The sequence below is a fragment of the Metopolophium dirhodum genome, chromosome 1 (genome assembly GCF_019925205.1).
Source record: "Metopolophium dirhodum isolate CAU chromosome 1, ASM1992520v1, whole genome shotgun sequence".
Lineage (NCBI taxonomy): Eukaryota > Metazoa > Arthropoda > Insecta > Hemiptera > Aphididae > Metopolophium > Metopolophium dirhodum.
This window is the reverse complement of record NC_083560.1, coordinates 5,556,617-5,574,309: the sequence shown is the minus strand read 5'-3', so window position 1 is coordinate 5,574,309 and position 17,693 is coordinate 5,556,617. Positions and strand designations below refer to the sequence as shown.

Here is a 17,693-nt window from a genome sequence, read left to right as displayed (position 1 = left end):
ACTGTTCAGGTGTACAGGGGACGCTGAACACTAGCTGGAGTCATACCAGCAGCACGGCTGGCCACTGTTGTGATGTAGTGAGCAGGTTAGGTAGTTGTCTTGTTTAGCTGTGGGTTGTAGTGTGCATTGAACAACTACTACTGCTCGACCAGATTTCTCCCTTTCAATGTGATAGAAACCCGTGAATGTTAGATTGCGAAGGATCTCACCGATTAATTCTCGCCCTTGCCAACATTTTTTTGTAAGATCAAGCTGTTTTCTTTTTGAAATATACTTCAAATTGTTGAGTACTAGCTTAAAGTTCAAACTATGAAATACTTTAAGTATTTTTACCTATTACCTTTACCAGTAGGTACCTACATCACTCTCATGTGTACATAAATTTGCTTTATTTGGTTGATTCAAATTAACTATGTAGTGTGGTAATATGTAGGTTTTTTCTAAGTTTAGGAATAAATTATTTTCACATAACCATTTTTGTATTTTACTCATCTCTGATTGAACACTAGCAAATACTTTATTCCAGTATTGGCCATCAACAAAAAGTACTGTATCATCTACGTAGCAAACTAGTATTTAAGTAATTAATTTGGTTAATTTGATATCCCTCCTAATCAAAGGTATAACAAATTTAAATATATAATATATAATATACGGATCAGTATACTTTAAAATCCATAAACATTTAAAATGAATAGTACCTATATAGAATTACAAATTGTATTTTGTTCGCTAAATCTCTATAAATTATACATGTTTCTGAATTTAATAAAAGCCAAATTCACAAGCATTTACTACACTATTTTAGATAGTGAGTTATCGTCATCAATATTAAAAACGTTAGACATTTCACTTTTTTTTGCAAAAATTTTTCGAATTTTTAAACCATTTAAACTTAATTCCAACCTCTCGTGAAAATTTTTTCGCCTCTTAAAAGAGATTTCTGTTTACTTGTGTCATGGCTCATTGATTAAAATATTGTTGTTTTCCCAGTTCTGGTGAAGTTGATTAGCCTTGATTTTCATTTATTTTGATTGAGTTAGAATTGGTGTCCGGAATCTTTTGACTTAATTACGGCAACATTTTTTCTTGGATTTTTATTTTTACCTGTGAATATTTTGTACGTGTTATGAACTACAATTTCAACGTTTATCTTTGATGTAATTTTATTAACTATATCAGTACACGACTCTTCAGGGGATTCGAGGATACCAACAAGTTCAATATTATTTTCAATGGACCTCTGTTCCAGTGAGTTAATTTTTTTGTTAAGGCGTAAAACTATTTCGAATTATTTAATGTTCTGATCCTTAATCAATTTATTTTCTGTTTGAATTTGTTTTAAAGAACAAAAAATTTTTTTAACATGATTTTTAAAACTATCAAATTGGTCGCTCATAAAGTCAACAGAATTTACTAAGGCTTCAATTTCTAAAAACAGCTTCTCTGAAGCCCGCCCACGCAAAGTGCAAGTACATAATTTGCATTTTGTATCTTCTCCCCTGGAAATTCCAACATGGTATATTGAACAGATCATTTTAAAGTAACAATAACAATATCAGGAATAATAACAATAAAATATGTTTTATTAGATAAGCGAGCAGAACGCATCAGACTAGGTCCAAACACAACGGAGCCAGATTGATAACAATAATTTAATACATTTGTTGTGGTTTATATTTTTACACGAGTGGAATATACTTAACTGTTTTTTTCAAACAAAATGTGTACACTAATTAAGTATATAAATATTGATTTCAACATTTATTTAAAATAATGTTTATTGGTACAATTGGTATAGTGTATAAAAAACAAATAATTTAGTTGTTATACTGACAAAGTTAAAAATAATGGCCTATTGTTTACTTGATATTTTATGGTGTCATCTGCAGGAAACCTTTTTAAATTAATGATACATCTATTTTTATTAACATGTTAATGTATTTTTATTCCAGTGTAAAAGAAGTCGCTTCAAAAATAGCTGAGAGAATTATTGGTGCAAATGATGCTAGTGGAGAATTGATGTTTTTAATAAAGTGGGAAGAAATTGACGATTTTGATTTAATCTCAGCTAAAGAATCACAGCGGTAGATTCTTCCTCTGGTTCATATCTAGAAAAAAAAAATAATAGTTATATTAATTAGGAATATTTTAATCCTATATAAACAGAAACACACACACATCAGAATCTAAAACACTATATTATTCAAATTTAAAGGTAATATGCAGGAAACTATGGAGGCTTTTTAATCATTGACTTTTCAACTAAAAATTATGAGCATTTTAAAACAAAATTCAAAACTATAATATCAATAAAAGTCTCAGAGATGCTCTAGACAATCTTACTATTAAATTGTATAATAGTTACCTCAATCCACTATAAGTTTTAAAATAATTTATTAAATGTATTATTTGGAACGTACATTTTGCTATGTTGTACATTTATAACAAAGAACAAACACATAATGGAGAATGGAGTTCTCTTAACAAAATTATAATAAGAAGGTACTTACCAATTATTGGTGTCCACTTTGTCCAGGATAGCCATTATTTCGAAGTAACCTGTTCATTCCACTGAACTCTCTAGACAGAACATAAAAATTCAGATATTTTAAGATAAAAATATTTTTTTTATATACAATACAATATTCAAATATTGTATAATTATAGGGACTGTTTACGCCAAATTGTACTCACCTTATCTATATTATTATTATTACTATTATTATTTTTAATTGATACTATTATTATTATTATTTTAATTATTACGATTGTTATTAATATTGTTAATATCGTATCTTATCGTATATCCATATTTTACCATTATTATTATTCGCAACTTTCGGCGATTACACTATTCCGGTTCAATTCTGTCACAGAACACGGCACCTACCTGTTCAAGTCTGTCACAGAACACGGGACCGGAGCAGTGTTATCGCCGACAACGCACATATAAAAGGCTGTGCGAACGACGAACGAACAACCATTCCCTTACCAGCATTGTAGTGAGACCCACCCGGGCAGACTTACGCTTTGCTGGTAAACGGACTCCCCCAGCTTTGACGGAACCTCGTCGGACGGTTGTGGTGCGGCCAGTGATCGAATAGTTGGAGAAATTCCGGCATTGGATCGGCCGCCCACAGTCATTGGGGCAATAGTTGGAGCTATTCCGGCATTGTTCCGACTGTTTACCAGTCCGACTTGACCCCCCGTGATTCCCCGTCAGTGCGTTCGTCGTCGCGGCCTTTTACTCAGGCATAGTGCGTTAGTCCGTATTTTATTTTTTATTGTAATTTAAAAATCATGTTTATTATTAAACCTAATATGTTATATCAATGTAATTGTCATTAAGACATATAAAAATAAATTATCAACTTTGTCATTAAGACATATTAATAAATTTTATACTTGTCATTGTGACATCCTAACCTATTCGTGGTACTGAACCACAACCCTGTATATAAAACATTGGTCCTTCGAACCGGATTAAACAAAACAAACCTAGACCTTATCATAAGTCTACCATAAACTCACATCAAGATGGTCATGCCAGAGTCTATAAAATACCTCGACGCCAAAGCTCGAGTGGTTCGAGCACTCGGCCGCATTACGAGGTTCACACAGGCAACCAATGAATATCTCGCAGACCAAACCAGTACAAGCAAACGGGCAAAGGTCGAAACCATGCTCTTAGAAGTAAATGATCTACGTGCCAATGTTGATCAAGATATCCAAGTTATGGAGACAGCAGTAGGATCAAAGACATCGCCTATCGACGTCACTGACAATACATGCAGCACTTCCCTGAGCGATTCATTTGACCAACTATATTACGATCTTATTGCTATGGCTCACTTACATACGATTCCATTAACTAAAGAACATGAAATTTCACAAAACCAGACAACTCAATTTGGAAACTCGTCGATCTATCAACTACCGAAACGGAAATTCCCCACCTTCTCCGGAAGTCTAAAAGAGTACCAAGGCTTTGAAGATCTGTTTAATTCAATTTTGTCGCATACTCCAGAACTCCAGGACGTTGAAAAATTTGAATATTTAAAGACATCTTTAGAAGGAGAAGCACTCTCTCTGGTATCGCATCTATCGTTGACCTCAGCCAATTACCAAAGTGCGTGGAAAATCCTACGAAGTCGGTACGGGAACAAACGTGATTTGGCACGTATCCATTTGGATGCACTTTTAGCACCTCAAAAGGTTACATTTGCCAACGCCGCATCAATTAAACACGTGATTAACATCATTCAAGAACATACAGCTGCGTTGGACAACCTGAATTTTATCACTCGTCAGTGGGGGCCAATTCTGGTGCACATATTCGAACAACACCTCGATTATGAGTTACGTTCTCGCTGGGAGTTACGGGTAGGAGAAAACTATTCGCCCCAGGTCAGCGAATTTGTGGATTTTTTACACACTCACATCCGATCGGCAGAAGTCCACCCGTCTAGCTCGACGTCAACGAATGAGGCACCACCAACTTCATTTAAAAACTCTAATACTAAAGCTCGCCATCGTCCCGTTGCCAAAGTTCTAACTACAACAGCTCCACAGACGCCCATTACTAAATGTGCGCTATGCAAAACGGTCCATTCAATACGTCAATGTTCAGTTTTCCTCAAGGAACCTCCCACTGAACGATTCAAAATAACAAAGACGTTAGATCTTTGCATAAATTGTTTGGGCTCCGGTCATTCATCTGCAGCATGTCCTTCGAAAAGCTCGTGTAAATCCTGCCGTAAACGTCATCATTCATTGCTTCATTTTCCAGAACAAAAGACATCAACAAATGATGTTGTTTCACCAATTTCAATGGTAGCGGTACATCCACGACCACAATCCATTCTATTATCAACCTTACTCGTCAATATCTCGTCAATCCATAAGGAAACCTACACTTTTCGAGCACTGTTGGATACAGGATCCCAAGTAAGCTTCATTACCAAAAAATGTGCCGATCGACTGTCATTAGTTCAACGCCGCTGTTCTGCCAGAGTGAACACTTTCTCAGGGGCATCAATTAATGCAGTGTCTGGCATATCATCGATCAAGCTGGCACCAGTAGGGAAAACTGAGCCTTGCATCCCACTCGACGTCTTCATTGTCAGTAAAATTACTGATGCAACACCGCAGTCTAGTTATTCATCTACTTCATGGTCACACGTAAACAACTTGGATTTAGCTGACCCAACATTTCACACTCCCGGCCCAGTTGACATCTTACTCGGGGCAGATGTCGCACCAACCATACTGACTGGTACTCGCATTGCAGGACAACCATTACAACCGACCGCTTTCGGAACGATATTTGGATGGATCTTGATGGGTCCAATATCACCAACATCCAGCAACCAAATGACCTCATTGTTAGTAACCACGAATACGACATTAGAAAAAACGCTAACAAAGTTTTGGGAGATGGAGGAACTCCCAAAGGTAAAACATCTAAGTCCTGATGAAATTCAGGCGGAGACCATCTTTACATCTTCAATCAAACGTCTACCCTCGGGACGGTTTAGTGTTGCCTTGCCATTTAAACATTTACGTCCAATACTAGGTGACTCCAAAGGTGGAGCGCTCAGAAGATTTCATGCTCTCGAAAGGCGTATGGCTCAAGATCCAACCTTGGGCAAAAAATACTCAGATTTCATGCAAGACTACTTGGAAAGTAAACACATGGAAGTAGTTCCCGAGAGCAATAAAATCACTCCTTATTGCTATTATATACCACATCATTGTATCCTGCGTCCGGAAAGTCAAACTACAAAGCTTCGGGTAGTTTTTGACGCCTCATCTCGAACTACTTCTGGACAGTCATTAAATTCCAGCGTGTACACTGGACAGAAGTTACAGCAAGAAATTACCAACATTCTGATTCGAGCTCGAGTACACAAGTTTTTATTCACTGCGGATATCAAACAAATGTACCGACAAATCCAAATTCATGCAACCGATCGAGACTATTTACGCATACTTTGGCGTTTTGAACCAGACTCACCAATTCAAGAATATCGCCTATGTACGGTTACATATGGCACCTCTTGTGCTCCACACCAAGCACTACGCACGATGCAATATCTGGCGACAATAGAAGAGTCAAGGTTTCCAATTGCTGCTAAAGTGCTGAAGAATGACATGTTTGTTGACGACATTCTTACAGGAGCTCAGTCAGAAGAGGATACCCTGTTCTGCCAACAACAGGTGATAGCTCTGTGTGCTCAGGGGAAGTTCCAACTAAGGAAGTGGGCTAGTTATCTACCCAGCATCTTACAAGCAGTACCCGCTACTGAATGCTCTATGGATCCCGCTGTACTATTTGATGACGAAGGGCAAGCAATACTCAAGATCCTCGGCATGCATTGGAACCCTACACAGGACTACTTTTCGTACCACTATCATAGTCCAAGCCTCACAACAACAAAACGTTCGGTCTTATCAGATATGGCACGTATCTTCGACCCATTGGGTTTCTTAGCACCCGTCACCTTCCTGGCCAAATATGTAATGCAATTACTATGGACGTCTGGAATTGGTTGGGACGATCTCGTCCCGGAACAAATACTAACGATTTGGAAGCGATATCAACAGGAGCTTAAAAGCATACAAACATTAACTATTCCTCGTCGAATCACGATAGATGGGCATCCAACATATGAGTTACATACATTTTCCGATAGCTCAGAAAAGGGTTATGCTGCAGTCGTGTATCTGCGTTGTATTAGTGGTTCCACGATTCAGTGTCACCTCATCACAGCAAAATCAAAGGTAGCTCCACTTAAACACGTCACCATTCCACGGTTGGAACTTTGCGGAACGCTACTTGCTGCAAAATTGTTGCATTCAGTCCATCACATTTTCGCTTCAATTATATCCATCACTACAATGCACGCGTGGACTGACTCAACCACCGCTCTGTCTTGGATAAAATCATCGCCTCATCGTTGGGCAACATTCGTCGCCAATCGTACAAGTCAACTACAGGAACTTACACCACCATCTATATGGCGTTATGTTCCCACAAATGACAACCCTGCTGACTGTGCCTCAAGGGGGCTCTATCCATCTGAGGTTCTTCATCATCCACTCTGGTGGTCTGGTCCCAGATTTCTCTATCAAGACCATAATACATGGCCACCAACAGTTATCAACAACGATCCTGATACGACAAATTCGGAAGAACGTAAAACTACTCTAGTAGTCACACTACATCAGACTGTCATCGAAGATCTATTAAATAAATATTCATCACTCGCTACAATCATACATGTTGTCGCATACTGTTCAAGAATCTTTACCAAATCTAAACCAATAACCATAAAGTTGTCTCCTCATGAACAAGTAGATGCCTTGCAACGGATCATTCGAACAGTACAAGGGCAATCATTTTCGGATGAGTTTGACAAAACAGGTAATTACTCCTATGCAAACACTAGCAAATTACGAAAACTCAGTCCGTTTCGAGATGATCACGGAATAATACGTGTTGGTGGTCGTCTAAATCATGCACCGATTCCATATGCACAGAAGCATCCAATACTTCTGCCACGTTCCCACCGACTAACGAACCTACTCATTGATGATTTTCATAAAGAACACAAACATCCCGGTGCCACTACTCTGCAAACAATAATTGCACAACAGTATTGGATAATATCTGGTCGCCAAGTCATTAGATCCCGATTAAGACTCTGTATTGCTTGCTACAAGACGCGCCCACGCAATCCACAGCCTTTTATGGGTGACATGCCCAAATATCGTCTGCAACAGATAAAACCATTTATGACAACAGGCGTAGACTATGCCGGCCCAATCATTTTAAAGTCCTCTACAACACGTCGAACGGTGCCCAGTCAAGCATACATCTGTTTATTTGTGTGTATGACAACCAAGGCATTACATTTGGAAGTGGCCTCAGATTTGTCATCCGAAACCTTTCTGATGGCGTTTTGTCGTTTCATCTCCAGACGCGGACCGATTGAACAAATACACAGTGACTGCGGAACAAATTTCAAGGGGGCGGCTAACCTATTACAGCCCGTCGATCAATTCACCCATTCCAAGGAGTATCAGAATCAGTGTCAGGCATATCTAACGGCTCGGAATATCAGTTGGCATTTTAACCCCCCTTCCGCACCACATTTTGGAGGATTATGGGAGGCTGGGGTCAAATCAGTCAAAACACTGTTATACAGAACCCTTGGGTTGCAACGACTAACATACGAAGAATTGAGCACATTGCTGAGTCGCATTGAAGCTACTTTAAACTCACGTCCACTGGGTGCCCTAAGTTCTGATCCATCCGAATTTGAGGCCCTTACTCCAAGTCACTTTCTCACTCTTATGTCCAGTACAGCCACTGTCGAACCTAATTTAGAGAAAATCCCTCTATCTCATTTTCAACGTTGGAGACTAATTAAGGACCTCCAAGTCCACTTCTGGAAACGATGGCAAAACGAGTATTTACAAACTCTCCAAAGACGCAGCAAATGGACAAACCATAGTGACAACTTGAAAACCAATACCTTGGTCCTAATACGAGAACCAACACCTCCACTTCTATGGAAACTTGGTCGGATTCTCCAGGTGCACCCCGGCCAAGATGGGATTGTTCGAGTTGCTACCGTCCAAACCAGCACCGGAATCATCAAGAGACCAATCGTGAAACTCTGTCCACTTCCAACCTGTTAAACGCTGAACGCATTTAAGGTGGGCAGGATGTTTACGCCAAATTGTACTCACCTTATCTATATTATTATTATTACTATTATTATTTTTAATTGATACTATTATTATTATTATTTTAATTATTACGATTGTTATTAATATTGTTAATATCGTATCTTATCGTATATCCATATTTTACCATTATTATTATTCGCAACTTTCGGCGATTACACTATTCCGGTTCAATTCTGTCACAGAACACGGCACCTACCTGTTCAAGTCTGTCACAGAACACGGGACCGGAGCAGTGTTATCGCCGACAACGCACATATAAAAGGCTGTGCGAACGACGAACGAACAACCATTCCCTTACCAGCATTGTAGTGAGACCCACCCGGGCAGACTTACGCTTTGCTGGTAAACGGACTCCCCCAGCTTTGACGGAACCTCGTCGGACGGTTGTGGTGCGGCCAGTGATCGAATAGTTGGAGAAATTCCGGCATTGGATCGGCCGCCCACAGTCATTGGGGCAATAGTTGGAGCTATTCCGGCATTGTTCCGACTGTTTACCAGTCCGACTTGACCCCCCGTGATTCCCCGTCAGTGCGTTCGTCGTCGCGGCCTTTTACTCAGGCATAGTGCGTTAGTCCGTATTTTATTTTTTATTGTAATTTAAAAATCATGTTTATTATTAAACCTAATATGTTATATCAATGTAATTGTCATTAAGACATATAAAAATAAATTATCAACTTTGTCATTAAGACATATTAATAAATTTTATACTTGTCATTGTGACATCCTAACCTATTCGTGGTACTGAACCACAACCCTGTATATAAAACAGGGACTATTGGTGTAATATAATGCATTTGAGCAAATAGTATAAAAATATTGTTATGTTTAGTTGGTTGTTCATAGTATGCTGCAATATACTAATAAAATTATCGATGTCTTGTGTTAACAGACTTGGAATCATTTGTGAATTGCTTTATCATTAATAAAAATGTTTTAAATATATTTACAAAAATTTTATGACACGTTTTTTATCTTGAAATTTCAATGTACAACTATTGTAAAATTATGTTAAATAGTCTTTATCTAATAGTTAATAATTATTAATATCTTACCTATTACCATTTGACATAGAACTAAAGGTTCTTACACTTAAAGTTCTAGGTATTGCACTAGAAAAACAAGCATTGTGATTAAAATATTGTAAATTTAGACATAATATAAATTTCATATGTAAAAAAATAATGTGTTTCTTACGATGGTAAAATGTCATGGTTTATTCCTGGAATGATGGTATATGTGCTTTTATGATTTTCTAAGTCATCAAAAGAATGGTAGATATGTATAAAATTCTTTCTGCATACTGGACAAGTGGGTTCAGACTAAATAACAAAAATATAAAACATAACTTTTGTGATAAGACACAAACTACTCAACACGTTTCTAATTAGTTATAATCAAATTAATTCTTATATTATCTGCATAAATCAATATAATTAGATTTTTTCTGTTGTACCAAATAAATACTTCAGACAACAAGTAATACGACATTTTCCTGAAGTTAAATTTAGATTACATACATTTTTTATATAATATGATATGGTTACGTTTAACAACTAATAACTATTATGTTTTATCTAAACTTACATTTGGGCGTAGAAATAAACATTCTTTTGACCACTGTTTTAAACATGTATAACAAAAAAAATGTTTACACACATTTGTATAGCTTTTGTTGTCAATGTCACATAAACAAATTGGACAGTCTTGGGACATGTTGAAATTTTAGTCTAAAACAAAAAAAATAATTTAAAGAACATAATATTATTATAATAATTTAATGTTAATTTGAATACCACTGCAAAAATTTAATTCCCTTCCCCCTTATTGCCATCATGTCAATAAGAACAGAATAGTAAAGAACACAATTAAAGATATATTTAATATCTGTGATAAAGCATAAATTCTGATATCATGATTATATGCTCGGTTACATTTTAAATTTTACATTGTTTTATTTGGGTCTATTAGGTTGGCAACAAAGAATTAAGAAATGAAAAATATTAATTTTGTAAAAATTAAATATTAATCTATACTCTCATTACAATTTTACCTTATTAAAAAAAAATATAACTAAGCCAAAATTTGAACATATTTTTATTTAATTTTATATAATGTAAGTATGTGTATTATTATTATTATTATATTATTAAAATAAAATCATAACATCCCTAACCACTAGATATTACACTGTAAATTACACATTAAATATTAAGTTCAAAAAAAACGTTGGGTTTTAATGATAATTATTTTATTTGGTTGAATTGAAAATGATTGCCTGTACTAACTTTTTAAATATATTTTTTTTTTAAACTATTTCTATCAGTTTAATAATATGTCGGAATTTCAAACAGTTTTGCGCCGTTTCTTAAATATTAAACATTTATTTTTCTATATTTTATATTTCTTTAAGTAATAATATAATAATAATAATAATGCAATTTAAAGCAACAACATAAATAATACAAAAAAGAATAACATGAGATATCATAGACATATTGGCCATAAAAGCAAAGCTTGTGCTGGGGGAGCGAGTTTTCATCACCTTAAGAATACAAAAAAATATAATTGAAAAAACAATCTGTTATTTAAGTACGGGTTTTTATAACAGTCTTATTATAATGATATAATCTTTGAAAAATCTTTAGACTTAAGATGGGGTTTAAATGACATTAAATTATCAAACTGATTAATATTAATATTTAACAAACGACATAGACCCGTATACAAGACACTTTTGTGATGACACCATAGTATTATTAAAAGGAAAATCAAATGGCCTGTTATTTAAATTAGGTAATACATCGATTAAATTATAAAGGCGTAGTTTGATGGTAACTATATGGCAATAAATTTAAACAAATCTTATTTTATAAAATGTAATATTTATTATAATAATGTAAATAGTACTAAAAATTTCAAAAAATTTTTCATAATGCTAATTGTAAACATACGATTGGCTGTAATTATGTTGAATTAAAATAACTAACAAGTATAAAATATTTATGATTGGTCTATGACAATAAATTAAATTGAAAATACCATATGGAGCATTTAACTGAGCTAGTAAGGACATTTTTTAATATTTTTAAAACACTTAAGACTATTATTAGATATTAAAGTTTTAAGGATAGTCTACAATTCATTAAGAATTTCTATTATTTCGTATGGTATAAGTAGGTACTATAACTGATAACGGGAGAACACGGCGGCGGCGGAGGCCCATTGGTGGGAATTATACCTCGTGTACGTACGCGACCGGCGGTGCGATAAGCGCATGAAACGGGTTTGCCAACAGTGGCAAAGAAAGAAATTAAAATTGTGTTCTAAATTCCTAACTTATGTATTTATTAATTGGAGAAAAAAACCCAGAAAAATGATATGACTGTGCTATAATAAAATAATCACTCGCCTACTGCCTAAATTACGCGTTGGATAGCAAAATATTGTGTTAATAGGATGTCATCGCACTATTTGTTTTCTCTCTCCGGCCCACGCGCAAAATGCATTTGCGTCGAATCGTTTTTTCTATGTTTTTAAGTAATCTTAGAGTAAAATCCCTCATTACAAAATGGATAGAGAATAATATTTTTGAGGGAATGACATAGGTATCAATTTCTCTAAATATTGTTTAAAAACAATTTAAACGTAATTTAAATTTACAAAATGTTTTTGTTTATTTTGAAAGTCGAATAACAATAAAATATAAAATCGATTCATTCCCTCTAAAATATTACTCTCTATCTTTTTTGTAATGAGGGATTTTACTCTAAGATTACTTAAAAACATAGAAAAAACGATTCTGCGCAAATGCGTTTTGACTATGTTGCGCGTGGGTCAGAGAGAGAAAACAAATAGTGCGCTGACATCCTCTTAAGAAAGGTATTTTTTCAAATAATAGCAATCAAGAATGCAATTTCCTATACCTCACAACCCTTATAGGTATAACATGACAATATGCGTATAAGTATATTTTAATTTGGCCGTAGGTATACTCACCAGTTAAGTGTTGTAGTGGATGCGTCAATATGCGTCTTACTTGTTGTAGAGAGAAAAACACAATGACGCGACTGCCAAGAACGTGGCACTCTGGACCTGCCAATGACTCAGGAATTTCACCCCACCACGCTCTTGACGGGGTTGTTGTTGCTGTATGGATAAAATTCGTCCCCTAGGCGGCGCGGCTAGCGGAGTCTATCGGCTTTGAAATTGTGTCTTGTCGGACGTTTACTTCATGCGTCATACTATATTCATGTGAGGCATATACAATACTATTTGGTATAATATGTTATTACTATATTATTGACAGTAATAATATGTATTATACATGAAGAATATTATTTAAGTATTATTTTTTTGTAATTTTAAGTTAAAGTTGTGTATTATTGGAGTCCAAACTATGAAAACTTTATTTTAAAAATGCGAAGTTAAAAAAATGATTGTTGAATGTTATATAGTTATTAATGTTATTAATTATATAATTTTCGTAATTATTTTACTTATATAAAAGAAAATAATACAAAGAATTTACATCGTAATATTAGTAATAAAGTATTAAAAGTAATAATTTGAATAAGATTAATAAATTGAGTCCCAACAAGCGGGTATGTATAATAATCACGGCAGTAGTTGCCTGGTTGGCCCAATAAATAATAACAAATTAATACAAATAGTATGCTATATGAATGACAGGATTGCGTAAGGTACAATATGACGTAATCCCGGCACTGGGAGCGGCGTCGCACGAGGATAACACACAGTGCAGGAAAACAACTATCGCTCTGGGGAGACAACTCGCGTACTACTTGGTAGCGCCGATTTTACGCGCAATATTAGACTCATTCATAAAATCGTCAATAACCCCCCTAAGGTTTTAGTAATTTTTAATAAGTCGTAAAATCAAAAAATTAGCAATGACTTTTTTATATTCATAAATATATAACTCACTCTATACACACATGCATATTATGATTATATTTAATTTGTAGTAGGACAGTAGGTATTACCTAAATTTAATCAGCAATAAATTATTTTTGTTGGCAGTATTATTGTACTAACTATAAAATATTAAAAAAAGTAAAATTTCAAACTCATTCAATACTTTAAATATGGGTACCTATCAGTAATAACAATATAAATTATAGTATTGAACCATAGAAATACTGATAGGACATATAAATATATTTATATGATTATGTATTGAACAATAATAAACATATGTCATTAATAAAACATGAAATTAGCTAAAATTATTATTATACTTGTTATACTTTTTGAATTTAAATTGTAATTATTTTAAATTTAATTACCTTCAATTGCAAATCACTTAACAAATGGTAGATGTAATTATTATTAGATGTGGTTTCCAATCTGTGATGTGTAATTTTGAATTTTCTAACAATAATGGACAAAAGTTAGTTGAAAGTGAGCATTTGTTTGATGTCAAAGAAATAAAACCTCAGCAAACCGAACATGTTACTTCTAGAATAAATGGACATTGTGTTAGACAAACTTTTGTGTCCTCTAACCCATGGCAAGATACTCTTGAAGTAGGTAAGTTAAAAATTATTTTTTAAAGCACATAGGTACTAAATTAAATATTTATAATAATTAGTTACACCTACATTTAATTATAATAATAAAAATAACAATATTATTCCCTATAAATAATAGTATTTTTTTATTTAATAGATTAATTCAGGTAGACAAGTGAATCAAAAGTCATGTGACTGTCCTGCAAGGGCAGGCGGAAATGTAAGCACATATGTAGCTGATATACTACATTAATAATGAACAAAATACTTCAAAAACAGATATACCGCAGCAATGGTGCAAACCATCGAAGGTGGGTGAACTAAAAAGGAAAAACCATCGAAGAACTATTTCCTCGTAAGAAACAAAAACCAACTATAGGTGTTGTAGAACCTGTGAGTCATGAATATCTAATTTTAAAACATAATATTTTAAATATACCATCTACTTTTAGTAAACTTTTAAAAGAAGAAAGCCTTACTACAGTTGAAAGGGAGAGTAAACAAATTTTAAATAATATTATTGCACAAGTTGAACAAAGTATCATATATAGTTTAAACCGAAAACATTTTTTAATCATAATACTTAACCAAAACAAACAATTCATAAATAATATTTTTTACCTAAAATATCCACTTCATTTCAAAGAAAATGATTTTTACATAAAAAATATTGCTTTATCATCTGAAACTTGTTTGAATATCTATAATGAAACCATGGCTCAGTCATTATTGGCTATTTGTAAAGCTTGTAGGCACTTTCATATTCCAGCAAGTGTTAAGGCGCATACAATTAATACATGCAGAGATTGGACATCTGTTGGCCTCAACAAGCTTACATACACTCTTATAAAAGAAACTAATTTAGGTAAAACTGGTAGTATTAATGTCAAATATGGTCAAGAAATTGAGCCTGCAGCTTTTAAAAAATAAAGAAGTAGAGGTACTAATTCTGGATTAGTTATTCATTGTAAAACATCATGGGTTTTTGCAAGCCCTGATGGCTTTGTTCTCCACAATGGAGAAATCTACAAAATAATTGAGATAGAATGTTCTATTTCATGTAAAAATAAACAACTAATTGAAAATAATGTGCCTAATTTAAAATACTTACATATTGAAAAAGGTTAAATTGAGTTAAAAAGATCTTTATATTACACTGAAGTCCAATTATTGATGTACTGTTCAGGTTTAAAATTCTGTGATTCATTTATTTATAATACCATTTAACCCAGTTTATTAACTATTAATCAAGATAATAAATTTATGAGTTCTCTATTGCCTAAAATTGAATATTTCTACTTTAATTTTTACGTACCAAAATTGAGCAAATGTATTCAAATTGTTAATATTACATTATCATATTATATTTAATAATATTTATATATTGTGTGAACTTGTTATTTTGTTTTCTTTGTTTCAAACAATGTGTTACAATAAAAATTTTACTTGATGTTCATGTTCATATTACTTTATATCAATAATAATTATTAAATAATGTATGAATAAAAAAATGATACGAATTATTACTTATTATTATTTATACTAGTTTATTTAATTGTTTTAAATGTTTCTCAATTTAGTATTTAAGAATGTGAAAAAATATATTACAAAACCAAAATGTATATTACCTTATGAATTAAACTGAATTACTGTTTAATGATTGGTAGTTGTAAATTGGTCAAAGAACAGCAGATATGCATTTTATCATCAATATAAGGGAGCAGCTCTGTTTGAATTTTATTTAATATATCAAATGTTTTGAGCAGGGCAAAGAATCTCTCAATGTGTATTCTAACACTTGCAACATAATAAGTTTCTATAACGTCCTCTTCAATAAAATTACCATTGTGTAAGATTGGGGGCATAATTAAAATAGAACTATTATATTCACAATTCGTTTTAATACCAGGAAAGCTCTTATCGGCCAAAACTTGATCTACCAGTTCTAGGTTTGAAAGAAATCCACTGTTTTTAGTGATAAATGTATCACTAGAACGTCCACCATAATATTTAGAGAGAAAGCTAATGGCACCATTTGGTGTTATGCTAACAAGGAATTGTATGGTGTAGGCACTCTTATACCTAGAGTACATGCATACTCTTTGTTCAACTGTTGTAGGCTACTATACTTTTATTTCTGTACAGTCTATGATACAACAGCAGTTTGGATAATTTGTTTTGAAAGCATATGGGAGAGTTTCTGAGATAGTTTCTTTACTAGGCCAAAATATAAAATGTTTAATTTTATCACATAAGATAGAAAGTAAGTTTATAAAAATTCTGCTGGCAGTGGTACAATGAATATTAAATAAAACTCCAAGAGCTGAAAAGGTAACACCAAGTTTTCGTTTCATTAAAATTAGTAGAAGCTTCTTACTGTTTGTTAAGGTACTATTTATACCTACATCTGGAAGCATATTTAAAAGTAAGTTAAAAAGAGCGTACGAAGACCCACCCAGTCAAATCTTTTAAAGATTTTTCATTTTTAATAGATTCAAAACCATGACATTTTTCACAACTTACACATAAACTGTAGTGTACAGAACTATGGTCATAAGACTGATCCTTAACATATTTTTTCTGTCCAAGAATAAAATTATTTGGTGTAGTTATTGAAGTACTACTACAGTTGTCATTAAAAAAGGAACATTTAAATGAAAATTCTTTTACATCTTCCACAAATCTTTTACACTTACATGATTTACAATATAATTTGATTGACTTTGGTTGGCATCTGCAATACATTCAACACTAGTTATAGAAGACTGCGGTACAGCTTCACGGCTGCAAAAAAGTTAAAGAACCTTAAATTGAGAATATCTCGTAGTACTTTCATGTTTTGGTCCATTGTAATAAGGACCAGAAAGATGAAATTTATCTTGGTTAATATCTATGTGTTTTGGAACACTTGTTTTCTTATTATATCTATTTACAATTTATCCTAATGGCAAATAATATTTTTGTATTATATGTCTTAAAACACCCACATAATTTTCAAAGGGAAAAGTAGAACATTGGTCAAATGGACCAAAATTGGCATAATCATCACATCAATGCAAAAGTCTGTGTATATTGTGTGATATTGAGTGACGACCATATTATTATATACTTTCAAAATGCCGAATAAAACTATCCAATAATTGACGAGCCAAATAAAAATATTCAGTATATTCAGGACTTAACAATAATATATAATATTTAAGATGATCGATGAAAATAGGAGCACCTCTTTTTGGCAATTACGTGTGATTTGGGTTGGCAACTCTACAGTTACAGTAGACACCAAATTACTTTCGTTAATATTAATCTCGTACCCATTGCCAGAAACCGCAAATTTGGACTTAAAAAAGGGCAAATATCTATATCATAGCCCAAACAAAATACATTTCGCAAACAATA

At 33.5% G+C, this 17,693-nt stretch overlaps 1 protein-coding gene and 1 pseudogene across 1 annotated transcript; both read right to left on the bottom strand.

Moving 5' to 3' along the window:
• Window positions 1-1,677: 1,677 nt before the first annotated feature.
• LOC132937164 (E3 ubiquitin-protein ligase Topors-like) lies at window positions 1,678-13,117 on the bottom strand. Its single transcript, XM_061003992.1, has 6 exons — window positions 12,760-13,117; window positions 10,348-10,490; window positions 9,958-10,082; window positions 9,816-9,872; window positions 2,514-2,583; window positions 1,678-2,111 (listed from the first exon to the last, which is right to left on the bottom strand). Exons 2-5 carry the CDS (start codon window positions 10,474-10,476, stop codon window positions 2,517-2,519), a joined length of 378 nt encoding a protein of 125 aa, XP_060859975.1. The 5' UTR covers window positions 10,477-10,490; window positions 12,760-13,117; the 3' UTR covers window positions 1,678-2,111; window positions 2,514-2,516.
• Window positions 13,118-15,940: 2,823 nt separating this feature from the next.
• On the bottom strand, window positions 15,941-17,039 carry LOC132939732 (uncharacterized; annotated as a pseudogene).
• Between the last annotated feature and the right edge of the window lie 654 nt (window positions 17,040-17,693).

Bases quoted from the DNA above. Each gene is read 5' to 3' on its own strand.
- LOC132937164 (XM_061003992.1), bottom strand. From the start codon at position 10,476: ATGTCCCAAGACTGTCCAATTTGTTTATGTGACATTGACAACAAAAGC. The intron at 10,083-10,347 runs GTAAGTTTAGAT...TTTGTTATTTAG, and splicing joins GTTTATTTCTACGCCCAAAT to TCTGAACCCACTTGTCCAGT. The intron at 9,873-9,957 runs GTAAGAAACACA...TTGTTTTTCTAG, and splicing joins AACCATGACATTTTACCATC to TGCAATACCTAGAACTTTAA.